General features: G+C 51.7%; 2 protein-coding genes across 3 annotated transcripts in view; both read right to left on the bottom strand.

The window, feature by feature from the left end:
- Positions 1 to 12,743, bottom strand: part of MAGI3 (membrane associated guanylate kinase, WW and PDZ domain containing 3) — a 70,428-nt gene extending 57,685 nt beyond the window's left edge. For both annotated transcript variants that reach the window (XM_075442954.1, XM_075442955.1), the window contains exon 1: positions 12,366 to 12,743. In XM_075442954.1, coding sequence (XP_075299069.1) covers positions 12,366 to 12,687 — 322 coding nt within the window. In that variant the 5' untranslated portion in view covers positions 12,688 to 12,743. The remainder of the gene's footprint in view (positions 1 to 12,365) is intronic.
- Positions 12,744 to 20,407: 7,664 nt separating this feature from the next.
- Positions 20,408 to 26,881, bottom strand: LOC142364128 (uncharacterized). The gene is made up of 5 exons (XM_075442918.1): positions 26,805 to 26,881; positions 25,992 to 26,391; positions 23,469 to 23,902; positions 22,852 to 22,989; positions 20,408 to 21,770 (listed from the first exon to the last, which is right to left on the bottom strand). The coding sequence occupies exons 1-5, from the start codon at positions 26,879 to 26,881 to the stop codon at positions 21,749 to 21,751; spliced, it is 1,071 nt and encodes a 356-aa protein (XP_075299033.1). The 3' UTR covers positions 20,408 to 21,748.
- Positions 26,882 to 27,625: the final 744 nt, after the last annotated feature.

The raw sequence follows: 27,625 nt of genomic DNA, 5'->3' as shown, positions 1-27,625 counted from the left end.
ATCCAGCTGCAGGACAACGCCGGCAGGCCACCAGCTGTGCAAACAGAAGAAACGTGCCAAACAGAACAAAGCGGCCCGCGTTTCTGCTGCAGTATACCCTTGTTGTGATCTTCCAAAAAGTCTTTCAGGGAAAAGGAAAACTTCTACCAAGGCAGGCACTTCTGCTTTTTGTTTCAATTTGGTTTTGAGAGTGACTTTCCTACCCAGATTCACTAAGTTTTACGCTGGACACCACTCCCCTGCTATGTGCTGCTTTCTTCAGAACCCAGACTGCACGTCCAAGATACCACACACACTGCTCTTCCTGTAGATTGGCTACAGCCGCGGCAACTATTTAACAGATAGTTAAATACTATCTATCTTTTAGATAGATTAGATAGATTTTAAGTATTTTAAATACTTTTTAAAGGGGCTTTCTTAACTAAATTAGACAGTAAACCACCTAGTCATCTAAAGAGCATATGTACTTCATTTTGCTATCTTTAAGTTACCTTTATTTTAAAAAAAAAATCACACAAAAGCACAAAGTCGAGTATTGGTTGCTATGTCTATTTCTTCATAACTTTTACCACCAGTCTTAACCACCACAGAAATTTTATTTTCAATGATTTACAAGAACAATTTCTTTATGCTTACAACTGAACCAAATAAATTTTTTTCTGCTGATATCAAGAATTAAAACTGGTTCAACTATTTGGATTCACCCAAGCGCCTGACCTCATGAGTCAAGAAAGAGGTATGTGCAGATACTCAAGACCTACTCAACTGCAGATCAAATACCTTAGGCCATATTTCAAATTTCTTTCCGGGAACCTTTTTGTTCAGTCACCAGAGGCTGCACAGCGCTGCCGGACACCCCGCAGCAGCGGGTCTCAGCCTGCGGCTGTTGGAGACCGAGATGCCCCGAGTGACTCCCACGGCGCTCACGAAACGATTAGGAGCACACAGATTAAAAACAGGCTTAACTTTGTCACACGAGACTTGGTGATACTGGAAAATTCAGACAAACGGGCTCAAAGTTACTGCTCTAGAGCAAACAACGCTTCCTACCCTAACATTATTTCCACTGACAACTTAATTTGATAAACTACATCACTGTATCAAACAGTAATTAAGCAGTCACTTCAGATGGAATTTTTTCTCTCATCTCCCTTTCAACATGAGATTTGTTTTTTTAACCACGTTTCTTCTAGTTAAGCACAAACCCAGTGCATATGGCACCACGCAGCTCTCTCCCCGTGTCGGGGATCTGCCAAGACAGCTCTCCACGGGCACGCAGACCTCGATGCCGGCACGGCGCAGCGCCCTGGGACACGGCCAGCCTTCCCGCGCCGCGGGACGCAGCCCAGCGTCTCTGCGCCGCAGCTCAGCGCCGTCGCCCTGCCCACCCGGGCACTCGCTGTGAACGAGCACGGCAGAGACCCGCACCGTCCCCAGGCCCAGGGGAAGGGGGCCCAGGGAGATGGCCTGATGCCACGGCCAGGGAGGACTCCAGAAGAAATCGGCACCCACGGGCTCCCAGAGCAGGGCCCGAAGCTGGTCACGGCCCTTCCCCTTTCCCCGTACCAGCAGGCCCCGTTCTGCCCAGAGCACGCGAGAGCTGACGAACCCTTTCGAAGGGCAAACACCTGAGTCCTGGCAAAACGGTTCCCAACTGCACGCTGCGCCCTGGCCTGCATGCTAACACAGTCCGTAACAGGAGAGACACAATTCGAACCCCAAACACAATAGCGAACATTGAATTGCTCTCAAAATACAACTGCGAAACAATCCTAGTCCAAGGGAAATTAATTTCTCCCTAAATGTTTTATCAAAAAAGGCCTCTGGCAACAGCAGCAGGGGCACTTCAGTAGCAACTCAGCACTAAATACGTTCCTTTATATTTGCTACATTCAAAGCTTGATATACAGGCTAAACCACCAAGTATCAATAGCTGTTTTTCAGAGCATTCTGGCAGATGACTGCACAAATCTCCCAGCTTTTATTTTTAAAATGCAAAATGGCCTTTGGTGTTCGTCACAGCTCAGAGAAACTGGCCGATGATGTATACCTCAAACTGCATCTGATTCCCAGGAGGAGAACAACGCTGGAACATACCAACCATTCGTTTTTATTTCTGAGACATGAGATCTTTATTCATATTTGCACTACAAAGAAGTGACATGCCTAATGGCCAGCCTAAAAATGCATGTGGGTTTTCAGCTGGGTAGCTGAGGAAGGGAGCTTGGTTTTTCTTTTAAATGACTAGAATGTTTCGTCGATGATGCATCTTGAGTTGAAAACTTCTGAAAGTGTTTTTATGTAAACCCATAACAGTCTGCAGACAGTTCCTGATGTTGTAAACCTGCAAGCCAAGAATCCGAGACAGAGGAAACATCACCCGATTCACACCTTCCGGGTGCCTGAGTGATTGTTTTCAAGAAAAGTAGTTTCTTTTTAAAAAAAAAAAAGCTTCCAATTTCCAATTCTTTATTTCCTCTTGTTAGTAAGCTTCATAAACCAACCCTGGAGACAACGAGTTGCCTCTCACAGCTGCAGTGACCTTCTCCGTGGCAGCGGCCCTGGGGTGGCCGTGCCCAGCAGCACAGCTCGCCGCACCTCTGCCCGCTGTCACACCTCCGGGTGCCCGGCCTGGCAGAGGCGTGGGGCTCTGCCGGGCCCTGGCACTGGGGAGCTCGCTCGAGACATCTGCGCTAAGCATCCCCTCACACCCTGCCTCGGGCTGCCCCACAGCTACACCAGCGCATATGTATTTATAGTCCGACAAAGGAACAACGGGAGGATTGCCACGTTCCCGTGTCTCCCGAGAAGCCCAGGTGACATCCAGCGGTACCTGAACAGTCAGGGCTGCAGAGGTTTCTGGGCGACTTCGACAGAAGCCTCTATAGCCCCCCCTCCCCAACATTTACACAAGCAAAAGCTGACACGGTCCCATCTCAACTGGGCACATCAGGAGGGGACAAGCCTCACCCCATGGCCTCCAGGGGCTCCGACAGCTCCCACTTGGCTGATAAAAAGATAAAGTTCTAAATAACATCCAGCACGCCAGGGAAGCATTCCTGTGCCTTCAGTTTGAAGGTACACTGGCACCGAATTAGAAAAAACCTGAACATCCATGCCCTTCCCCACAGAGTTATTAATCAGCACGTACAAGTCACTAGAAAGTAAGTGTTACAAGGCAAAATTCAAACAATTCCTGAACCTTGCTGAACCCGACGCCGGGGACTGCCCCGGCACATCCCGTGCCTGGAGATGCGTTTCCTGCTATCAGGAACTGTCTGCTGCAGGTTACGGCCTCGTAGCTGTGCTGCGAGAGAAGGAGCAACAAACTCCTAATCCTCCTCTTTTGTACAGTTTTTGCATGTTCCCATCCTCGTGCTTCTCTCCGCTGCAATTCCACCTTCCTCTGTCTCGTTGTAGCAGAGTTTTCCCAGGCTGGCGATCTCTTTCTTTGCATCTCCTCTACTCCTGTCTCTCTGAGGCAAGGCGAGCAGTCATCCTCACAGCACCCCCCAACATTATCCGCAGAAGTTGGCAACACAGCTTGCGACCCGCAGCTCCCGTGTTCCCCCCCAGATCCAAGCTGCCCGGCACATGTTGGCTCGGGCACCTGTGGCACAGCAGAGCCAGGGTGATGCCACCAGCTTCTCTGAACGCCCGGTGCCAGCCACCGCCAGTGAGGGTCCTGGGAGGTCCCAGCCCCACCAGACACACAGGGGTTTGTACAAGTGCAATGCAGCTACTGCTGACGTGGGATTTCGCGTTAGGTTCTCATGTTAGGGCAATACTGGTCTGGAGTTGTACAAATGCACGTTCTCTATTTCCAAATGAAGTAGATTTCAGAAGAAACAACTTTAGTAACGGATAATTCGCACCATCACATTAACCTTGTCGATTGCCTTTACCACCTTTTTGAAAGAATATTTCATTATCATGCAGATGGAAATAAAGCATCGCTAGACACCAAAAACCAGAATACTTCTGATGTTTATATAGCATCCACAATCCATATTCATAAGACACCAGCTGTTAGTCTGATTGTATTTATTACCAAAAGTCAGTAATGAAACAGCACTGAAGTAGAACACAGTAAGACGCAATATTCAAGTGTACAATGATCTGACAGAGCTAGAATCCAAGCTTTACATTTTTTATACTGGTAAACTGCAATCCAGACCTTAAAGGAATGAACTTTTTACTGGTATCTCAGGAAAACAGTTTGCAATGGATCAGGCTATACAAAGTAGACTACTGTTCAGCAAGTGAAGCATGACACAGGATGGACAGTAACACACTAGTGATTTTCGATGTGAAGAAGTTACATTCAATTGAGAGCAACCAACAAGTCATGAAAAATTACAGGCTTGAGAAACATACATATTGAAACGTAGCTTTAAGCAAGCATTTTTAAAGGTAGCTATGAAAACATGCGCCAAAAGCTCTCTGTCGGAGAAAGCCCAGTTATGTCTAACAACCTTGGTGTGCTTTGCAAATAAAATTACATTTCCACATAAGATCATTACTTTAACACGTTACATTTGCATATGAGAAAAAAGGCACAGCAGCATAAATTTGAACAAAAGATTGCTATGATTGTATTTAATATTGAAAGCTACACCTAAGCTACTCACAGAACACGGCTATGTGCAACCCCCCATATCTGCACCTTGAGCAGCAGCGCTGAGGGACAGCTTGTACACAGGTTTTAACAGCCAGTATGGAAAAATTAACACGGACCCCAGTGCCCTGTGACTTGCTGCGCCCATGGTGGCAATCCTCTGTTCTGCATTAGTGCCTTTGCAGTTTCCTCAACGCCACGCTGACGAACGTCCTTCCTAGCATGCTCCCCTTCCCACCCAAAGTATATGCCCTTGCTTTTAAAACTCATCAGACTGGAAGACAGCTCATTGTATTCAACTACTGCCGGGCTGTCACCCGGGAGCAGCTCCCATTCCCACTGTGACCTGCTGAGGGCCCCAAAAAGATTAATTTAACACAGATTCAAATACCAATTAGCAACTGAGAAGATGAATTACTTCGGATTCTGGTTTTGACAGTGGTGTTACAGATCAACACAAGTCTGCAATCCTACTGTATTTTCCTCTCCCCTTCTGTCCAGCAGAACTAAATAAGGAATTTACTCTCAAATACAAAGAGCTCATATTTTTCTTAACCCAAATCCAGTACACTCAGGCATAGTATTGCTTGAAGAAGAAAATTGTTGCCATTCAGGGAACAAGATGTGATTTAACTTACAGCCCATGCATGGAACAAGATATTTCTTAAAAGGAAGCATCATGAATTAAGAACAGCAACCAGAAGAATGAATTCAAAGACCTTAAAACAGAGCAATAATTAAAATTAATTTTTTTAGCTGTCAATTTGGATGCACAGTCCTTGTTATATTTTAAGATCTTTTTAAGCATTATCAGCTGAAAAATATCTTGAAGCAGATGTTCCAATAATAAAGGAGCATGGTGCATAGCAAGTTATATAAGCACAGCTTGTTTACGTCAGGAATTTTCTAAAAAGATAGTTTAGTTCTAAAGTGTCCTTGTTTTCTATAAAAAAAATGAAAATTCTTTTAAAAAGTTAAGGAAATTCTGTCTTCTAAGAGTGTTAAAACCCAGCTATTTTCTACAACTGACTAACATTTTGTAAAAGACAGACAAGAATTCAAGACCTAGACGAAATCTGCTGTTGAAATCATGGCATCTAATAAAGGCTAGTGTTTATTTCATTCTTGACTTCATTCACACAGAAGAGAAAGCCTCCTGCCACTGAATTGTGGCAAAATGACAGTTTCAAGGATTTTAAATAAGTTCTGTGCTGGCATGTAGACCTAAGATCTTTTTTTATTTTAAACAGAAAAGCAATATACATGCAAGAATTTCAACGAAAACTGTCTACCTGAATGAGCAAATTTCCTTCCAGGAATAACTGGAACACAAGCGCTCGATCATTCAGTCCTAGTGAAAGCCCCATTCCCCTAAAGCCAGGACACGGACACAGAGGAGGGGGACTGGCGAAGACGACCGCCCGCACCGCCCGCTCTGCACCAGCTCCAGGTACGCGCTGGCCTTACTCTGCGCTATCCTACCGGGTCTCTCCTGGGAGACATCAACGAACAGCACAGGGAAGAGAACGGCTCTCCTGAAGGGAACAAAAAAGTACAAATTAAATCCACAGTGCTAGGCAGCACAGTAGCAAAAGCCACACAAGGCCTCGTTATCGTCTGAAACCATCACACCAAGAAAGAACAGAATATTAGAGCACATTGATTGTGAAATCATTAACACAGCACTCATTGCAGCAAAACTGAAACAAAGGAGTATGTGACAGGGAAAGGCAATATGTTCTATGCCAAGAATAACATGTTTACATACAGATGAATAAGAGTAACCAGATTACAAATTAGACGCACATACTAATACCCATCCCTTGGCAAGCGCTTGATAACAGTCCTCTGCATCCACACACCTGAGACGCAACCTCACAGCTCCTTGCGCAAGGTGGCTCTCTCAAACTGCTACAGAACACACCGCTGCTGCCGCCAATGTCTCCGAGAAATGACAGCCGCCAGCAGAAAGCGTTTCTGTTCAGTCTTCTTTCTCAAGACAGCACATCCATCTTCTGCCCAGTTTCATGAACCTGGGATACCCTACATGTTCATTATAGCAACCCTGTACATTTTGGGCTTTTCTTGGTGTAGTAAAATGAATCAACCTCTCCTCCTCCTGTGTAAAAATGGATCAGTTCCCCGTGCCTTCTCAACAGGGAGGGCAGCTTTCCATGCCAGCATCCAGCAGCCCCCACGTAACGGGCATCAAGAACTGAAGGACCTGAGCGGCTGCCTCAGCTCCTCAGACTAGCAGAGCGACACATTAGTCTGTTTAATCACCGAGCTGGCCTGCTGCCAGCTTCCCAAGAAACACAGAATTAGGGTAATGCCTTTCCTCCAAGAGGCAAAATTATCCTAGTGTGTACTCTGATCTCCGCTTTCACACAGCACATTTAGAATTCATCTGATTTTGCAAAAACAGGCTTGGAGTGCGGCGTGCCCGCCTCTCTGCCTTAATTGCCAAACATGCAAATGTTTACCCCCACACGCAGGCTTTATATCTACCTCAAGCACAAGAGAAAATGTAAATGAATGTTATATACTCTGCTTTGAGTATTCTGTCTCAAGTGCTGAATCCTGATCTGAGTCACTGTATTTGTCATCACCTTTTTCATTCATTCTGCTTCAGAGAAGGGACCCCCATGCACAAGACGACCTCTAAATATTTCCATTGACTTCTGCTGGTAATGGAGGCATTAGGGATTGACCACCATGCAATTTTCGAGTCACGTGAGAAAACGCATCCAGCAGTAAGCTGCCTTCTTGTAAGCTTGTACTGGATTTTGAACAGGAAAGTACTTTGGTAAGACAAGGCCTTGCCAGCTTCAAGAGAATTCCACGATTTAGTAAAAGATACTGACTCAAAAAAATTTAGTTTGGTACTGAGAACTCCAGAGCACTACATCCACCTGTCAGTCACCTCATTCTCTGTACTAATGCTTTGTAGCTCAAAGAAAGGAATAGATCTGAAGTAGTTAGAGATGTCACGTCGAGAGGCTGCAGACTACGGCTGAGTGCACACGAAGCAGCAACGTGCATCAGCTTTGGACTGGGGCACACTGCATATATTGTAAACGGCATGAAGGACTGAAAAAATAAAGACCCCATGAGTTCTGCGAGTATGAGCTGGGAAGTCTTTCACATGCCCCAGCTGGGGAAAAAAACCATCAAAGCACAAACAGAGACCTTACTGCAGGCCAGGGCATCCAGACTGGAGAGGACGAATAAATGCCCCGGTCGGAGGCAGAGCTGCAGCCACGCCTGCGAAAGCTGTGAAAGTCAGCTACAAAACAAACACACAGGAAACCAAGGTTTAACAGTTTCAGGAGCACTGAGACTATTAAAATAGTCTGAAAGGCACTGCCAATCATTTTAAACCTTGCAGCATTTTTTAAATCAAAGATCAGTTTTGACACAATGGATTCAACATACACCCTCTCAATAATCCTGGGACAAAACTATGCACTGTGAAAATGTTTCTCAAGCGGAAGAACTACAAGACGCTGCCCATTTCTTCCCAGATGCTAGTTATAGTGGCCTTGAAACCATAATAATTGCCACAGAGTAGCTGTATTCATCAAAGCTCCTTCGTTTGGAAGGAAAACACATTCCTTCCTACATAGTATCTGGCGACTCAGGCTGCAGAAAGAGGAACTTGCAGATAATCAGCAATTTTTGTTACTTTAAGCCTGCAACCTAGTTCTGATGTATTTTGGCTACCATGCTGCTATGAAGAAAGCAGGCATTCAAAGCTGTTACCGGTGAGTATTTTAGCAAGCAGGCTCGCCTGCACACACAAACATCTTTCTGGACAAATCTGAATGCCATCTGGAACTAGTAGGTACCTTTAGAGGATGAACCTGGTACTCAAAGACAATGGATCTGACTAAAGCAAAATGCTTTATTTTTTCCCTTAATGGAAATAAAAGAACCTGCAGCAGTGCCAGCTAATTACAACGCTAATGTACTAATCCAAGGAGCACTGGACAGGGAAGGTCCTCGAGCCACACGGCAGCCATCGCTCGGGTGCATGTAAGCAGGCGATTAGCTTGAAACCAGCACTTACCACGTGTGGCTAAAATACAAATGTGCTCATTACAACGAGCTGGCCCATGTTAGCACGCGTGCACATACATACAGACACCACATTGCACAAACAGCATCTGATCAAGGTGGTGATGAATTATGCAAAAATAGAGGTATGGTTATAATCTCCAACATCAACTAGAATGAAGGGATATTTAACTTATTTAGCTGACTCGGATCCTAACATCAGCCCAGGTATACTGGCAGAGAGAGCCTGAGACTGGACTTCTGCAGAGTTTGCTACACTGGCCCCTACCAATACTGGAACCGAAGATCTTGCAAGCCAGCCTGCACGCACCTGAGCCAGACCGGGTCTGGGGCACAGCTGCGGCACCGACGACACTCAACCCAGCCTGTGGCACACTGGTCCGGCTCTCCCTCCTCAGCAAGCAAGGACAGAGCAAGAAAGGGAAGCATAAGTTTCTTCATCAACAAAATGGTCCATCATTTGTGATATGCAGTTAACAGATGGCATTCAAATTAACATTCGCATCTTTCGAGTGTCTTCTCAAACAAGGCTAAACACCATCTTGAAATTTCCTTTTTAAATTTCTATGAGCTTGCTAGAAGCATCACAGACAGATTTTACTGCTGTCAACTAAAGCTGTTGCTGCCTTTAATGAAGGACTACACCACGACTTGAAATGAAGCAGTCCAGTCCCCTGACACGCTGTTCAAGGCCACTGGGACACCTGCACAGACTTCACCCAGAAAACGGTGCCAGCTCTTAAACACCACAGCTGCCCTTCTAAAATGTGGCAGCAGACCATAAGCATCGAGGCGTTACACACGCCGTAAAATTCAGAGACAAGGTGACCAATTCCTCGCTGTTGTGATAAAGACCCCTGAAGCTGATTCACCCCAGACTTCTGCCCCAACAGCACTCAAATCTGAAGAGCCACCGGGCACGTGCAGGACTGCTGGCAGAGGCACCCCATGCCTTTCAACATGATGCTCCATTTGAGAGAGAGCAGCGTTGGCTGGAGAAAAACGTGTGAGACGGGACCTTAAACCAGTAATGCAATCACAGGTCTCTGACAATTCGTATTACGAGCGCACCACGGAGAGCCAGCTCCCCAGCCCTCGCTCCCTCCACCACCACCCCCTGCACAACCCCACGCGTCTTCCCGGCTGCCTTCCAAAGCTCAGCGAGTCTGGACTGCGCTGGATCACACCGGGCAGAAGGAAAGTCAAATTCCAAGTCACAGCTCTTCACAGAGAATGCCTTGTCAACAACTTTCACAACTGCATGTACCCAAACTGGAACACTGCCACCGAGTGCTACTGTGGCAACCTTGCAAAAAACAAACAAAAAAACCCACACAACCACGAAAACCAGTATGCTTTTAAATACTGTATTTAAGGACACCAAGTCTAGCAAAGAAAATTACTGCAAAAATCATCTGATGTGGTAAATAAGCCTGCAATATGTTCCAGTATGAGAAGAACTGCTTGATCCGAAGCTTCCATTTGATTTTTGCAGAAGTTATATAAAATCATCATAAAAATGCTAGTTCTCTTTTTACAACTCATCCCAGGGTTCAGTTTACAAGCTCTGGATGACTATGCTAATCAGCACAGGTCTTTGCAAGACTCCAGCAGCAGTCTCCTCCTCTTGAGGAAACCGTTCCTGTATCCTAACTGGTTACCAACCCACAGGAGAATGCTGCTCTTATCTTTCGGCAGCTACACCGCCACACAACACTCACTTGGCCAGAGCTTTATTCAAGTCTGTTGACACCTTGCCGAAAGTCTATTTGGAAACCCAGCTACACCCAATTACTCCGATTTTATTAGATCAGCTGGTGAACCTTCAAGAACTAACGGACTTTCTTCTAAAGAGCAACACTCTCCTCATTAGCTGGTGTTTATTCACATGCCCAATAGTTTCACTCTTAACCACAGTTTTAACCAACTTGCTGGAATCCGAGGTCAGTCCAGCTCATCGCCTGGACCCTTCTCCCACGGGCACCATGTTCCCTGCCTCCCGCCCCTTCCACACCACGGATGATCTAAGGAACAGCCAACACTTTGCTGTTTAGTGCTTCACACATGGAACTCCTGGAGAACATCAGCTGGTTCTGGCAATCTTCTACTACTCATTGTACCAATTTTTTCTAAAATTTTCCGCCAGTTTTAATTTGACAGTTTGAGATATCTCTCTGTCACGGAAAGTGCCAGTACAGGAATATCCCTACTTCCCTCCATAGTAAGCACAAGAAATTCCTTTGATCTCCTAACTATAATTTCACATTCCATGAGCTTTTGCTTTTTAAAATAGATTTATTATTGTCTTCTATCTTAAACAATTTGTTCCTCCATGGTTTTATCCCCTTATTTTACATTCAACTTGCAGCAGTTTGCTCTTTTTTTGTGCTTTTAAGGTGTGGATTTGTTGTTTGTTGGTTTGGGTTTTTTTTAATTTAACAGGTGATACGCATCAGGACTATAAAGAAGATGACTTCACATGAGTGGTCACAGGAGGAAAATCTGATTTAAAATAGGTATTAGCTAAAGTCAAATAGCAACCCAGCAGTTATGAAAGATGTACAAGACAGGCGTTAAATATAGAAGCTGTGTAAGAAATATTACAGACTTCAGTCATGGAAATACTGGTTTCAATTGGGAGTCAGAGAAAAGCGGTTTTAGCAAAGCCAGTTTCTTTACCACAGATCACGCTCACACCTGGACCGTCCGGCCAGGAAAGCGCTGGACTGGGAGCTGGTCGCACTGTGCATCGTTAGCTCGCGCGACTGCAGGTGCCACTGTTCAGCACTGATCTGACACCTGACAGGCACGTCGGTACAGAGGGTTTTACCACAACGACCCGAGATCATTAGTCAGTTAAAGCGCACCCAAAATTAATCCAAATCTATGAGAAAAGAACACCCAGAGTTTGCTCTCCGCTCGCCTCTGCCGAAGCAGAGGCCGCAGCAGACGGCCAGGCATCCTCGCTTGCTCGCCCGCGCCCGCCGGACCCCGGCCCTGGGAAGCAGACCACCCGAACACCGAACCGTGCTGGTCCCAGGCCCGGACCCCGGCAGCCGGTGCCCCGCGGCCAGCGCTCGCTGCCGGGACCGGCGGAGCCGCCCGAAGCCTCCGCTCAGCCCCGCACGGCGCCCGCAGCCCGCGCTGCCGAGCCCCGCGCCCGTCGGGGCACCCGGACCTGCGGCGCGCAGCCTGCGGCCGCCCAGCCCCGGGCCGCAGCCTCGGCGGGGAGAGAGGCGGCCGGGGGCCAGGGGCCAGGCCCTCGCCCCGCCGGGACAGGCGCGCCCCGGGCGAGGCCGCCGGAACGGGCCGCCCGCCCCCGGGCTAGGGCCGCGGCACCGGGACCGGCACCGGGGCGGCGGCCCGCCGAGGCCAGCCCGCTGCGGCGGCCGGAGCCCCCCGACGGGCCGGGCCGGGCCGGGCCGGGCCGGGCCGGGCCGGGGGACCCCGCGCAGCCCGCCGCCCCACGCGGCCGCCCCGCTCGGCGGAGGCACCTTCCCCCCCCCCCCCCGCCCCGGAGCCGAGGAAACTTTCCCAGCCCGCCCCCCGCCCTGCGGTCCCGCACCCCGCCGCGGCCCTCCCGCCGCCCCGCAGGGCGCCGGCGCGGCGGGGCCTACCCGCGTCCGGCCGGGCGGCGGGGCGGGCCGCGGGTCCGGCGCGGCCTGCTCACCTGGGCGCACGGTCTTGAGGCGCACGGGCTCCCTGAAGTGCCGGACGACGGCCAGCGTGTCGCGGTGCGTCAGGCCGCTCACCGGGGTGCCGTTCACCTCCAGCAGCACGTCGCCCGGCGCCGGCGCCTTGCCCGAGAGCAGCGCGGGGCCCGGCGCGCCCTCGCCGCCCGGCGGCAGGCGGCCCGCCAGGTACGGGAACTCGCCGCGCTCGGCGCCGCCGCGCAGGAGGTCGGGGTCGGGGCCCGCCGGGCCGCCCCAGGACACCACGCACTCCTGCACCTTGCTCAGCCAGTGCCGCTTCTTCCGCAGCGTCTTGGACATGCCCGCGCCGCGGGGCCCGGCCGCCCGCCCCGCAACGCCCCGCAACGCCGCTCCCTGCCCGGCCGCGGCTGCCGCGCGACTGCCGCCCCGCCGCGGCGGCGCCCCGCCCCTCCCCTCCCGCCCGGCCCCGCCCCGCCGCGCGCGCCCCCGGGCCGGCCCCGCCCCCGCCGCGCGTCCCCGGGACCGCCGCGCCCCCCGCCGAGCCCCGCCGGCCGCGCTGGCCACGCCCCGCCCGCCCGCCGCGCCGCCGGCCCCCCCGGGGCGGGGCTTGTGCCGTCACGGGCAGCGCGCGGCCGCCCTCGGGTCCAGCGCTGCGGCCGGCCCCCCCCCCCGGCCCCGCTGGGAGCCCCGGTAGCGCCGGGCGGGCTGGGGGCGGCTCCCCCGGCCAGGAGCCCCCTCAGCCGGGGCCCGTCGCGGCGAGGAGACCCCCGGGCGGGAGCAGCCCACCAGGCGGGATCTCCCGCCGGTCAGGAGTCCCCTCAGCCAGCGTCCGCCTCAGCCAGGCTCTCGCCTCAGTGAGGGCCCGCCGCGGCCGGCGCCTCCCGCCCGTCAGGGTCTCCCCTCCGCGGGGTCTCTCCCCAGCCCGGAGCCCCCCTCAGCCGGGCCCGCCTCGGCCCGGCCGGGCTGCGCAGCGCGGCGGCGGGGGCCGCCTTCCTCCGGGCTGCCCTGCTGCCGCGGGCCGGGCGGGCTCCGCTCTCCCCGCTGGCCTTCGCCTCTGCCCCGCGGCATGGCCGCTGTGGCTGGAGCCGGTGGGCCAGAGCTGGAGCCCCTCGGCCAGAGCGGAGGCCACACGATGGCTGCCGACTGGGCATACCCGTGGTGACACTTTTCAACTGGAAAACACAAATCCAGGGCGGCTCCTCTCCACGTGGGCTTTTCTATCAAAGACCATCAGAGATTGCGCCGTAGCAATGAGCTCGTGCCAGGTACAGATTACACACCAGGCTCGCAGTGTGAAAATCACGGCGTTCGGGAGCGTCACGCAGCTGTTTAACAAATGACACACTAAAAACTATGAACCACAGGAAAATTCATTCAAAATCAGTGTCACCACTGTAACAGCTGAAAACTAATCCTTGGAAAGCCTTATGGCTCCAATGGAAAACCTCGCTCCCAGTCCTCTTCATTGGTTTACTCCGAGGCTGAATTTCTGCTGCAAATCTGCTCTGATGTCTGCGACGTTTCAGGAGCGTCTCGCAGGCTCCAGCTGTGCCCCGTGGGCTGAAGCCCACGCTGTGCATCGCGGCCGCACCCGGACCGGAGGCCTGACGCGGGTAGCGTGGCCAGTGTTTGCAAATAAGGAGGTGTGACCTGGCGTGACTCAGACGCTGCTTTCCTTTGCACAGGAGGAAATGGGGCAGCCGGCATCTGCAGAGGCCAAAGAACATCTGCGAGTGGTAAAACAACGGATTGTTGTTTCCATTGCCTGTCCCTGTGTTCACCTCCGCTGGCACAACAGGGCGCACTGGAAGTATCGCATTTCAACACAAAATGTTCTGCAATGGTAAACAGCAGCAAGTGGTTAATTTCTGCATAGTACAGAAACCACTGAGAAACCTGCTCATAACAAACACCGATAACTTCTGCTACTAGATATTTCCCGGTTCTTACAGATCGCTCTAACTTTTAGGCCTGTTAGCCTACGACTTACATAGCAGCTATTACCAAAAAAGCGAGAATGCTTCCAAAGAAGTTAGAAGAACACCAATCTTATAATAAAGCCGTGCTTGCTGGGGTAAAACAGTGTAATCTAAACTTGTTTGGGGACATTAACCAAGTGCTCCCAATACATCTGAGGTGTAACGCCTCCGGCATTAATGGCGTTGCAACAAGCGCAGGTTTAGCTCGTCGTGTTCGGTGCTATTTGAGGTACATCGGGCTGTCTGCCAACAGGCATGGAAAAAACTGCCAGAGATAAATTTTCTTTCACGCTCGCAGAATGGAAGCAAGAAGGCTGAAAGCTTTGTGGCATTCACGATCTGCACATTAAAAGGGACAATGTCACGTTATTTAAAACCAACCTTCAATATGTTACGCAGGAATTGTGACAGCAGACGTGATCCGTAACTTATGAGCCACTGACAGCAGCCTGTGCCAGGCGTTCCAGAGAATAGACGCGATCCTATGTAGACAGCAGGGACAACTCAAGGAGGAGATGAGTGTCCTTCTGGCTCCAGGGTTAGCAGTTTATCCATCCCCCTGAACAGGAGAAGAAAATGCAACGCAGTCTTTTCACTGGCTGAGACTTTCAAACCTTGGAGGAAGATCCCTGCCGTGTTTATACGCCTGAAATGGAGGACAGCTTCAGAAGTGCTGGGACTGATGTGCTAGTGAAGAACACTAATAACGAAAGCAAGTCATGACGCTGCTGTTCCTTCAGTGAAAGTCCTGTTGTCTTTAACAGTATGCCTCAATATAAATCTGAAAGCCAAAAAAAGCTGCCTAATCCTCTGTAAATTTTGTGACACTCCTCACCTCTACAATGCCAGTAAGTTGTGCAGGTTGGTTGTACATTGTATGAACGATAATCCTCTTCTGGAGCTCGCGTTTACCTTTCAGTCTCATTGTATTCCGGGAGAGTAAATAGTGTTGTTGAAAGCGTTTATTTTCCCAGCATCACTCACTAATCACCTGTCTCCCTGCGGTGCCCGGGGGCGGATGCACTGGCACCTTGTGCAAACCCCGCAGACGTGCGAAGCCTCTCCGGGACTGTGCCCGCAGCACGCAGGGCTCCCTGGGGCCTGGGGTCTCCGCTGTCACCTCTGCTGGGGCTGCTGCACCCTCCGGGGCTGGACGCTGCTGGAGATCGGGGCAGCACCCCCGGCCAGCCCGCTGTTTGGGGTAGCCCATCCCACGCAGCACATCTCACCCTGCAGGACCTGCTTGATTGTTCTGTCCTGAGCGAACTTTGAAACACGAACATACTGCTTGGGAACTGACGGACAATTCTAATTCTCATTTATGCCCCATGACAACGAGTATGTTCATTCTGCTTTCCTTCCTCCCTTCTGGTTACTCCTTGCAGCTCACAGACATGCAAAGAGCCTGCACCACCGTGCTCTGCACCACCACCAGCCCCAGCCGACCGAGGTGTGGAGAACTGCGTGCTTGCTGAGCACTGGCGTCTGAAACCTCAGCGAGCTACAAGGGGCCATCAAAGAGACATCGGAGTTCCAGCTTGTCCGGTTCATCGCCTGTCGTGCACGGCAGCTGCCGTCCCTCTCTGCTGTTGGCATCAGCGCTCGTACAGATGCCATGAAAACAGGGTGCTGAGCGCTGCCGTATCAGACCTGAGGAAATAAACTGCTTCATGACAGTGTGGCTTCATGGTAGGCAGAGAAGCAAAGTTTGTTTATCACACTGCCAAGGTTCAAAGGCAATCAAAACAGCAAAAAGATGTCAGACTGCTGTTTAATTAGAGTGTGAAGACACACTGCCTCGGAGAGGACAGAAAGGGAATCATGGCGTGGCGTTTGGACTGCTCCGAAGTCCCTCTCCTAGGGCCCAGCTCTGTGCTACATGCAGTTCACCAGTCCTGGGCTTAAAGGGAAGACACCAGGAAAGAGGCAAAATACGCACACAAACAAAATAAGAACAATTCCATTCTTGGCAAGGATGAAACCAAAGCAAGTTGCACCAGTGCAGAGCAATGTGCAGACATTTGTATGTGTAGAAGTATTTTATTCTCTGTCCTCCCAGTGACTGGGCACACAAGCGCTCCGACTGCCTCACAACAATACTGCCTGACCACAATGCTGTTAAAGCTTTTGGGAGAATCAGCGGTGATGGTTGACTGCACTGCCTTAACCCCAAACAAAAATAATTGCCAGGGAGGAGCAGTAGGTGCAGCGTTCCTCTCTAACAGAAGCACTCGTCTCAAGCACGGGGTAACAGATCATTCGGTAAGCCGCGTGCCTCTAAGGAAGCACAAACAGATCACGGTTGGGTAAGAGCGCTCAAAGCCAGGCACTTGCTATTCTGTGGACAGACATATCCAGGACTGTCTGCCTGAAAATTGTTTGACCCTAAAATACAGTTATCTGAAGGCAAACATTTAAACACGTCATAAATTAACTTGTACAGGAGCAAAAGCTGCCATGCAAGCAGAACTTACCGGGGAATTTCGTCAAGCTCCAAAAAAGCTTAGAGAATAAACCCAAGTCTTAACAGAGATCTGTGTCAGCCTGGGCTGACTAAGCTCTGGTGTCTGGACTCCTCACCTGGGAACGGAACATGTATCAGCCCTAGCAGGCCACAGATCGGTATCAATGAGTGCTTCACCGATACAAAGCCGCTCCAGAAATGTGCCTCTATTGAATACACACTTCACCACAGCATGCAGACGAGAAGCAATACCAGCAAGAACAGCTCTCCCACAGCATTATGTCCTTCTCTCCTCTCTCTGCCCCCCTTTCGCAGATGAAAAACCACCCTCGAGCAATGCAGATATTAACTGGTGATCATTACATACAACAAGTATTGAATGCCTCATAAATAGTCAGGTAAAGTTTTCAAACAACAGGAATGTTGTCTGGGAATTCACTATGTTTTGACCAAGACTTTACAGTAATTAATTCAAGTCAGATCCTCTGTATGTCTCAACTTCTCAGCTGCACATTCAACATCATTTCATACCTGAAACACCACAAAGTCCTTTAAACTAATGTTCATAAAATGAAAGAAACCTCAATGGAAGGAGGCTGTGTGTAGGCAGATCCCTGCACTGGAGAACATGAAAAAAAAAAGACACCAAATGGTTTGTGCACTTGATGCAAGCATCTGCCAACAGGTTAAAAGCCTGGACAACTGATGAGTCCGCTCCTGGCCTGTGTTGTACTTGCTGTGCACAATGACAGCAGTGTTTAGTTGTTCTCGAGCTGGACAAAAAAAAAAGGTGGTGGTGGTGAGAACAACAAGCAAGGCACTGCTGAAAGAGAGGAAATAATTTCCATCCGCAGTTGTAACGCAGATCTGTACGGAGCACGCAGTAATAGGCTCTCAGGCACTTTTCATCTACTTTGTTCTTTCCTGTGCACCTCATCCTCCAGAGTCAAAACTTCCAGAATAAAAACCAAAGCAACTACAGCGCCTGCTGCGTGTGCGCCTGCTGCAAGTGTGGTTGGTTGCTGCCGTAGCTTCCTGTGTAAGAGTTAACAAGATGAACTCAGAGGACTTGTCAAAGTGAATAAAGAAGCAGCCTATGCAAATACCCCTCAGCCGCTCACTCTGGGACGCACACGAACCATCTGCAATGCAATGCGATCAAGCGCTGCAGACTCCGATGAATGCAAAGTGGGGATAAAGGCCCAGTCAAACGGTGACAGAGAGTCACGCAGTCACACAGAATCACAGCTAAGCATGGGTTTGAAGTCTGCATGTTGGATTTAGAATCTAAAAGTAGCGATGGAGCGTTTAAGTCTAACTCTATAGCTCAGTCCTTTGCAGAAAAATCAAGGCTGGAGAAAGCCCGTGGCCTGCTGTGAGGTGGCTGGGGATGCCAGCAGGGCTGGGGCAGTCAGGACACGCGGCAGCAGGGCTGCGGAGCCTGTGCAGGGGGCTGTGCTGGCAGGCTGCTCTTGAAGGTCGCCTGGGTGTTTGCAGTCAGGGCACGTTCGGGAGACCAACGCACATCCCAGCTCTTAGTGAGGACTGACCCGATCGCCGCTGGTCCTGTTGTCTGGTGTTCCCCCTTCCGCATCGCTGAGGGGAGATGTCCCCTTTGCTGCGCTGAGGCACTGGGACCATCTCACGAGTAGCCACCAGGCTTTTGTCATAGACCCTTACTCTGCGGCAGCAGAAGGCCTCTGCTCCCGCCCATCCGTCAGCGCGGAGGATGCATCGCTGCCACCGAATTCGTGAACTGGCAGTCGCCGTGCTGACAATGGGACGCAGCCCTGGCTAGCGGGGGTCAGAGGCCAGCTCTCCTCCGCCTACCAGACTTACCAGCAGAGACCAGTGCGGTCTGCAGTGTGTGCCCTCAGACCCGAACACTTCAGTCTGCTGCACGCTGGGTTTATCGAGGCAAACCCTTACTCCTTGCAGCACTTCTGTACGTTCTATTGTGTAGGCCACTACCAGCTCGACTTAAACCAGACAAGTAACGAACTCAGAAAAAGAACGGGTTTCTTGCTCTTTCAAGCTAGGCTGGCTCGTTTGTCTGCTGGTGTACTGGAGGGAGGGCTTTTTGTCTGTGATTCCGTGATCACTCACAGGAACAGAACTACCTGTTGCAAATGTTTGCTTTTAAGAGCTTACATAAACCGAATCAAATTCAACCACAGCTGGAACTACTACTTCTGGTACACTATTTAGAGCATTTATCAGAAGCAGCAGAAGCTATTGGTTTGATGATGTTTTACCGTGTTCATCAGTTCAGCCATTTCTCTCCATTTGGGTGTGTTTCTGATCATCACCCACTAAAATCCCTCGCTTGAACCTTCTCCCTGGTGTCAGCCTACTTCCACAGCAGCCGAGTTAGCATCTGTAAGCGGTTCAGCTCTGTCGGTGGTTTTACATCTTTAATAGGATCTGAAATATCTGTAGCAGTCTTGTCAAGTTTTATAGCCCTGTTCACAGGGATTTGGGATAGCTGACATGGTCCAAAAGCCTATCCCAGTCTCTGCCTGATAAATGTAATCCCCAGCTCCTCTCTGGTTCCTGTTCCTTTTCACCAGTCACTTTCTCTCTCCTAACTGGGTATCAGCTGCATGAGCTGCTGGGGAAACACAGGGGAGCAGGCCAAGCTCATGGCGCAGCGCTGCAAGCGTGCTGTGTCCGTACATGGTAACCTTCCCTGGAGAACGCAGAAGCAAAATCCAGCTTTTTGAGAGCAGACGCCCACTCCTGTAAGTCATTGCCTTCCGGGACCCCAAGAGTCCTGCAGTTATCTGCAGGCCGTACTACAGTCTGCTCTTGTCTTTCAGACACAAACTCTTTCTACCACAGCAACGAGGGAGGGTTTGAACCGGTGTCGGAGGGGTGAGATGCTGTCCTGCCCTCCCCAGTTACACTGATCCTGTTGAAGGAGGAGCCGTTGGGGAGGAGAGGGGGTTTGAGCTGCAACAACACACTGACAACTTTTTTTATTCTAGAAAATAGGACGAAGGAGGAGCAATGGAGTGTCTGGACCAGAAAAACATGTCTCCGGCCCCTCCTGCCCCTCCTGTGTTCGAGAGGAGCACTGGTTGCCGGCCTCCGCGAGCTGGCAGCGAGCGTGCCAGCCTTCTCGGGGCTCACTCCCCTGTGTCCGAGGTGCGATTTCAGACTAACAACCGGCCGCTTGTTTCGCTGCTATTGTACACATAGCTGGCTTTGTCACTTCAAGCATCTCTTCCAACTGCACTAGCATTTCAGAAAGCTGCATCTGAGCAAATAAACCTTGCCTGGCTGAAGAAGGATGGCTGCATTCGTTATTCTGAGCAACGTGATAATTCATCTCTGGCTACATTACCCTGTACAAAGCTACATGATTAATACACTTCTTGTCTTTCCATGATTAGTATTTAAGCAGCAGCAATGGTGTGCAAGGGTTTTTACAGAGTATTTAGCGAAGACTGTCCCTATTCTTCCTTTTTAATGTTAATAATGTAGTTAGCGTCTCAGTAGATCTGTCATAAAAATATTATCAAAGGAACCAAGATAGCTGCAGAATTATTTGCTGTTTGGAAAATCCAGGCATATCATAGAAAGCAGTAATAACACAAAATAACTTTGATAAAAGTTTTAAAGAAAGCTTTTTTTACAGCCCCAGCAGTAATGACAGCTCATATTGAAATAAGCTTCTTACAGTGAGTTTAAGTTAATTTACATTTTAGTACCAGAAATCAAATAATGCACTCTGACAGAACAGACTTCACCTCAAGGGTGAGGTCATCCAGGCATGGCTACTACAGAGGAAGAACTTGGCAAAAAGTATGCCCGGGCTTCAGAGGGGCTCTGCAGAGAGGTGTCTGGCCCCTCCGTTTCGCTCCTCAGCGAACGGCAGGACGAAGGCGGTGGAGAAGGGGCTCCGAGGGTCACGCCAGCGAAGCCCTTCCCCGGCTGCCGCCCAGCCGGCCAGCACCGAGCGCAGGCGTGCTCGCCGCACGAGACCCCGGCGCAGGCAGCTGCTCGTGGCCGCGCTGGGGGTCTGCGGGGATCCCGCCGCAGGCCGGTGCTGCCAGGACCCCGTCCCCGCCACCTACCCCTCCAAGCAGGGCTGTAAGCTGCCACTGCTGCAGCTCGCCCAGGCTGCCCCCTGGAGAAATAAAGGTCTCCTTATTCTCCGCAGCTACCTTGGCAGTCTTGCTGTGAGGTGCAACGGCTGAGCCACCACTGACCGAGAAATAAATTGTCAAGTTTCCACTGCACCGTGCTTGCTTCCTAGATCCAGTTTCTCCACTTCTCCATGGCTTTCAGCACATTTCAGATGGTGTCTCAGATTCAAGAGGTCATTTACAAATGTCACTGTTCCTCGAAGAGCACTGGCGAGACACCTTTCTCTAGGTGTTTTTTTCCTCCCTTCCTCCCCCTGCCCAGTCATACTGGCCAGACAAAAATACCACTACTACGTTACAACATCCATAATTCTGGAAGTCGTGTTCTATTTTAATTAAGTTTTAAAATTATTGCTCTGAACACAGTGAGACAGATTTTCTAGATTCGTTTTTTCTGGCAGTGTTTATATAGCAATACATGTCACTGTACACCAAAACCTGATTAGTACTTCTGGGTTTTGTTATCAAGTTAATAGCAAAGGACTCTTTTGGAGTAAATGGGATGTAATAGAAGCTTCATAGGTTTGCCATTATACTCTACCATTATCATTTAGAGCTAGTTTCTTTTGTTGTCATTAATCAATAATGATAATATAATAATCTTCAAAGCTCACCATTCCAGCACCAACCTTTCCTCTGACTTATAATTACGATGTCAAAATTAATTTCTCTCTCAGAAAGCAGGGACTCTTCTTCCTTTGCTGATAGATCTGTTTTACAGATATCACTTCTCAGCTTCCACAGCTTGGCTCGACTCTGCTGCGAAGGGCGGTGTGGTGGAGTACGCGGTTCTCCCTTTGTCAGTGTCAGTCCTCAAAACCAGCTTCACTAAACAAGAAAAGAAAAAAGAGAGTGACCTGCTGGTAGATGGCCCCTATGGGCTCGGGCACTGTCTGTTATCAACATCAGGGTCGGGAATCACAGAATCCTTTAGAATCATTTAGGTTGGAAAAGACCTTTAAGATCCTCGAGTCCCAGGGAGCGTTCCTCCTCCCCGCTCACGCTGGGCCTGCCTAAGTGGCAGAGATGTGGGTATCCTAGAGGATGCCCTCATCCAATTAAACATTCATCTCCTCTTGCTTCCTCTCATGTATTTTTATTACTAACAGGTTTCTCAGCTGATAACACACCAGCAAATACATTATTCAGTCTGGCTCGCTGGCTGCCACTGCTGGCTGTCTCCGTTACCCCGACATCCTCCGACACTTGTGAGCGGGGAACGCGGGATTCACTCTGATGTGTCTGAGCGTGGGTGGTGGGGAGAGGCGGCGGGATGGGACCGGAGCCAGGGATCCCTGTCCCGGCTCGGCAGAGCACGGGAGCGTGCAAGGCAAACCCTGCTCCTCCAGCTCCCTGTCAGCCCCAGGAGGTGCAGGGGAGGCTGGAGGGGCTTCCTGGGGCTGAAGTGCCACCTCTGCTTCTGCTGTTACATGACAGAGGCTCTACCGCCGCAACAAATCCCCGGTGCTCTTTTCCTACGTGCACCGCGAGCACAGCAGTTACCTTTGCATCTCACAGGGGGGCTGTGAAGCTTAATTAATCTGTGGGTTTTGGTGCTTTGTGCTCTCAAAATGCAGTGTGTTTAATTCCTTCATTACTTCACAGTTAATAGCATTATTTATTTGAGTCAGGGTGGTCTCCCAAAGCCTATGCGGTAACGGGTTCCCGGTGCCGTACGGCACTTGGGATGCAGCCGCCGCGGCGCACGGCCCGGGGTGGGCCGGAGGGTGCAGGCGGCTCCCCCAGTGCCTTTGGCTGCAGCTTGGGGTGCACAGCCACGAGCCAGCGTCTCTGCAGCCGCGACAGGGACCGGCGCTGGCCAGGCACAGGCTCCCGTGCTCCCCATCACCCACCCGCGGGCTGGGCAGACCCTCCCCGGGTGGGTCAGTGTCCGTGTGCGCCCACGAACCTGCAGACGCTGTCACCGCGGGGAAGAGCACATCGGTGTGCGACGAGCGGGGCAGCGCGAGGGGGCTGCGGCGCCGGGGCGTGAAGCTGAACCCCGCTCATCACAAGGCAGCCTTCATGCTCAGCTGCTTGTAAAGACCTATCAAGACAAAAATTAAACAGGCCATTAAGCAGCACTCCAGTGGATTAACGTTAGTCTGTCTCCCTTACGCTGCAGGATTTCAAAATTCCTTTGAAGTCTGCGTATTAGAAAATCACTTTCCAAGCCACGTACCTTTGAGCTTTAGATGTTTCCTAACTGTTCTGTGGTTGAGGAACAGCTGACTAATCCTTTAGGATTTAATGAGGTTAACTAACATGCACAGCTTTGTGGGGGAGCTGTAGTCGGTATTTTGGTAGAAGGCATGAAAACCAATGACAATAAACGATGTTCCGTAAAGAGCATCATTTTGGTAACTTTTGCCAAAGCTTCTGCTTCTCTTCATGGAGCACAGGTAGGGGTTCTGATCGTATTCAGTCATCACAATTAATAATGAATTGCCCTGTTTGCTTGTAACTCTCACTGAAGTCAATAGGATTACACATTTCTGTTCTCTGGGTTAATTTCTGGTTTTATACCTTGATCTCTGGCTGTCCAGGGAACTCCTCCCATGTGCTGGTAGAGCAGCAGCAGCGTTTTGCCAGCAGCTGGTAGCTGCCAGCAGCCAGGGCAGGCGGCAGAGCGTGCCCAGCACGGGGCTGGCACCGGAGCCCACGTCCCGCTGTTTGCCCAGCAGAGCCCAGGTCCGTCCCTGGCAGGGTCTGGCACCGGGCCCTCCTCTCGACCGAGCGCGCGGGACAAGGACGGGCCCTCGGTGAGGAGCCCGAGCCGTCAGCGCGGCCGTGACGGGCGGTTTGTTGTGCCGGTTGCAGTTCCCGCATGTTTGCACCGCTGCTCCGGGTCCGTTGGGCGAGGCTGGAGCGCTGCGGCAGCAGGACAGCCGGCCGCCGCGCTGCGTCCTCCTCGGCTTGGGAAGCCGGTGCGGAGTACCTGTGCTCCGGGTGCCTGCAGACTGAACGATGAACTTAATTTGGTATTTACAGAACACACCAAAGTTGCACATAACAAGTTGACACATAAATTCATTAGGATGCAATTACAGCGATCAGAACTTAGGCTACTCAATTAGTTTTAGCAAGAACATGTAATTAACTGCAGGTTCACGTCAGATGCTGCCTGGTGCCATGAATCACGCTCAGACGATTGCCTTGCACAGGGAAACACGGCAGCGGGGCTTTTCCCAGCGCGCAGCGGCCTGGCTGGGGTCGGCAGGCTAGCGGGAGGCAGCAGCCGGCCAGGCAGCAGCGGCTGCTCCTGTGGGACTGAGCTCGGGGGAGGGGAGGTGAGGTGAGATGAGGAGAGCATCTCACCCATCGCCTGGCAGCCCGGCTGGCGGGGACAGAGCCTCTCCCCGCAGAGGGCCTCCGACGCCCCAAGACAGACACGGCTCCGTGCGGCTGAAGGCACAGCTCTCCAAAGCCGGGTCCACGGTTCAGCTAACGGCTCTCACAAACTGGCCAACGGCGCGCTTACGGAGACCGGCAGAGGAACGGGGTATGATGTGCCCGTTGGTGACATCGCAAAAACCCTTAAAGTGCTTCCCTAACTGAATACTCCTTTGGTAACCAGAAAGAACTGGTCACCAGCACATCCTCGTCACTTCCAAAGTGCTGCTCAGTGCCCATTTCACCACGGACATTTCAACCTCAGCTGACAGCGCAGAGTCAAGGCGCATTTCCTGACGCGGGAGGAGGACTGTGCAGCCCGGCTGCTCTGCGCAGCGGGTGCACGGCTGGTGCTCGGCAGCGGCGCGGGAGCTGCAGGGACCAGGGCTTGGGAGCACCTTGGTGCAGGGGGCAGATTCTGAGGGGCCCTTGTGAAGGACCCCCCGCCCTGGGTGCACCGACCCTCTGCCTCCCCTCCCCCAGGGGTGCGGACGCCTGTCCCCCACTGCCAAAGGGAGCGTTTTGCCAGGACCGGAGAAGCACGGTGAAAGCTGCAGATCCTGTTGGGATGCAGCAAAGCTTGCGCTTTTCTCTTGTACCACCTCAGCTGGCCCTCATACCACCTCGTACCACTACCTGACCCAGCCCATCAGCTGGGTCACAGCAGCTCTTGGGGAGCCCTCCACGGGGGTAGCTCCCCTCCCAGCCCTTCCTCGGGCCACGGTTCGGGGACCCACCAGTGTCCCCCAGGACGCTCCTCCAGCCCAGCCCATGCATGCTCTTGCTCTCAGACGCGTGGTCTGACTCCAGCCGCTCCCACACGTGCTTGGCAGCTGTGGGAAGGACCAGGACAAGAAGCAGGGAAGCAGGAGGGTCCCCGAGCCAGACAAGCGACAGACCTGTCCCGGCTGCACCAGGGACGTGAGCCCAGTGCATCAAAACTGCACTGGGTATTGTCGCTTCTGCACCACTGCTGCCTCATGATTAAGCACTATGAATATGTATGAGTTATTACAGCTGCTTTGGAAAGATCTGTCTGTTATGGCTCGTAGATCATTGTGGCGCTGGAAGAAAATAAAACTGTGTAAAACCATTTGCCTGTTGTTCATTTGTAACTCTCCTTCAACTCACAGGAGCCTGGAGACAGTGGCCAGGGCTGTTCTGTAGAAGCAGTCTCCTCACCATCTCTTCCACTCTTGAATTATTTAATGGGAAGGTTTCTTCTAGTAATGAGTGGAAAATCCAAAACTATACATCACGCAAGTAAAAATCCCTTACAGAGCAGTAGCCAGGCAGATGGCTGTTTAGGGGCTGCATGTGAAAAGAGAGAAGAAAAAAAAGAAGGCAAATCTTTCAGGATTTACTGGGTATGTAAAGCAGGAAAATAGCGTGGGTGTGAGCAGTGTAACAAGACTTGGGAGATGTGGCACAGGCCTGTGTGTTACTGAAGTTAATTTGGTTAATTGTCCATCCCTCAGCCCTCCCAGCTCCGGTCTCATCTGTTCGGGAGAAAGACTTCTGCAAAGAGCCCCATCTTCCCACATCTCGTTTGCAACCGGACTTTTAACAGACTCCCACCGCCTGTCAAATAATAAACAAGCAGCCTTTACACTGCAAGGCTGAGGCGATCGCGGAGAGCTTTAAACAAAGCCTGACCTGTAGCTGCTTGAAGAACGAAGGCTGGGGGGGCCGCGGTGCTGGTGGCTGCCGCTCGTGGGTCAGCGCTGCAGAACGCGCCAGCAAGCAGCGCGCAGGCAAGTCCGCGAGCACAGAACGATTTCCAGGCTTCACGCCGCCACCGGAGAGCTTCCATGTCCAGCCATGAAATGAAGGCACCCGAAGCACTACAGAAAATGCCTTATATTGCAGCAAAGTCCTGCGACTCCAGATTTCATCACTTGGCTCTTTGGGGAAGGCCCTGGGAGCAGGCGCGGCGAGGCCGGCTGGCACGGCGAGGCTGGAGCCGGCACCGACAGCACCTGGGCTCGACGCCGGCGCGGAGCCGCGGGCCGGCCGTGCCTTCCCGGGGCAGAGCAGAGCCAGACATGCACGCAGACTTCACAGGCCCGCGCCTGGGAACCGGGACGCACCAAACCGGGCGGCAGCCCGTGTGCCGGCTTGCCGGGGTTGGGCTGCAGAGCCAGGAGCACCCCGGGGCTCCCGGCTCGGCGTAGCTGCGGGCGAGTTGGTGCGCAGAACGATTTATACACCACTAACTGCTGTGCTTCCCTGCTGCATAATTCATACCTTTTTAGCAGAAGATAAAAACTTCACAACTGCTAATGTGCAAGTGTTTATTAAGGTGGAGGCTGCCAGACAGCCCTTGGATTTGGAAGGAGCTCTTGAGAAAGAGCCAAAGGCTGTCCTCCATAAGCAGATTTTTTTTGAAAGCTGCTGCCTGGTAGGTAACAGGCTCCAGGCGATTCTCTGGTGGCTGCTGAGCTGCTGCTCTGCCGTGGGGCCCCTGACCAACTTGGAGCATCGTAGAAGCAGAAATACATGAACAGATCATTTCCTTTATGCCAGGCTGGGTGCTGATGTGCCATATCGCTCGTGCTCCCCTCCTGCACGGAGCAGTAAATCAAGCACAGACAGGAGGAGGAAGGAGCGTTCGTTCCCAGGAGGAACACAGATAGGACGAAAAACCTGTTTTAAGTCATGTTCTGTGCAAGGTTGTTTATAATGCCTGTAACTATTTTTAAACCTGGGAAGTGAAAGGCTGCCAGCTGCAGAGAGCCCTTGAGGGTAGGTGGATGGTGTTATGCATCACTGTCAGGTGAACAGGAGCGTCCCTGGCACGGGGACGTCGGTGACTCTGTCCCTGCCCATGCAGGCAGCTCCACGCACTGCTGCTGGGTGACACCGACCTTCGCAGGGACAGCATCGCTGCAAGGAGCCTTCCCAAAGACACTGCTCGGGCAAAAAAGTTAGATTTGGGTCTACGAAGGAGCCCGCTGGGCGATCCCACCAGCTTCGCAGGGCCCGTCGGCGCTGGGGCAGGACGAGGTCGGGAGCGGGAGGCTGGAGGCAGGGTGCGGGGAGCTGCCTGCTGGGCTGGCCCCGGGCGCTGGGGATGGAGCATGGGGTGGGAAGCCTGGGAGATGCTCCAGCTCCTCGCCAGGGGAAGCCGAGGGCAGGACAGGAGCCAGCCCCTTCCCACCTCCTGCCCTGCTGCCAGCACACACGAACCCTCAGATGCTGACAGCAGCTATTTGGAACAGCCTCTGACACGAGTAAAGTGAGATATCAAATCCCAGAGCCAGAATTTCTCTCTGTAGTGGTTTGGAGGG

The sequence above is a fragment of the Opisthocomus hoazin genome, chromosome 25, assembly GCF_030867145.1.
Source record: "Opisthocomus hoazin isolate bOpiHoa1 chromosome 25, bOpiHoa1.hap1, whole genome shotgun sequence".
Taxonomy (NCBI): domain Eukaryota; kingdom Metazoa; phylum Chordata; class Aves; order Opisthocomiformes; family Opisthocomidae; genus Opisthocomus; species Opisthocomus hoazin.
Note: the sequence above shows the minus strand (reverse complement) of the source record. Positions and strands in the feature narration are given on the sequence as shown.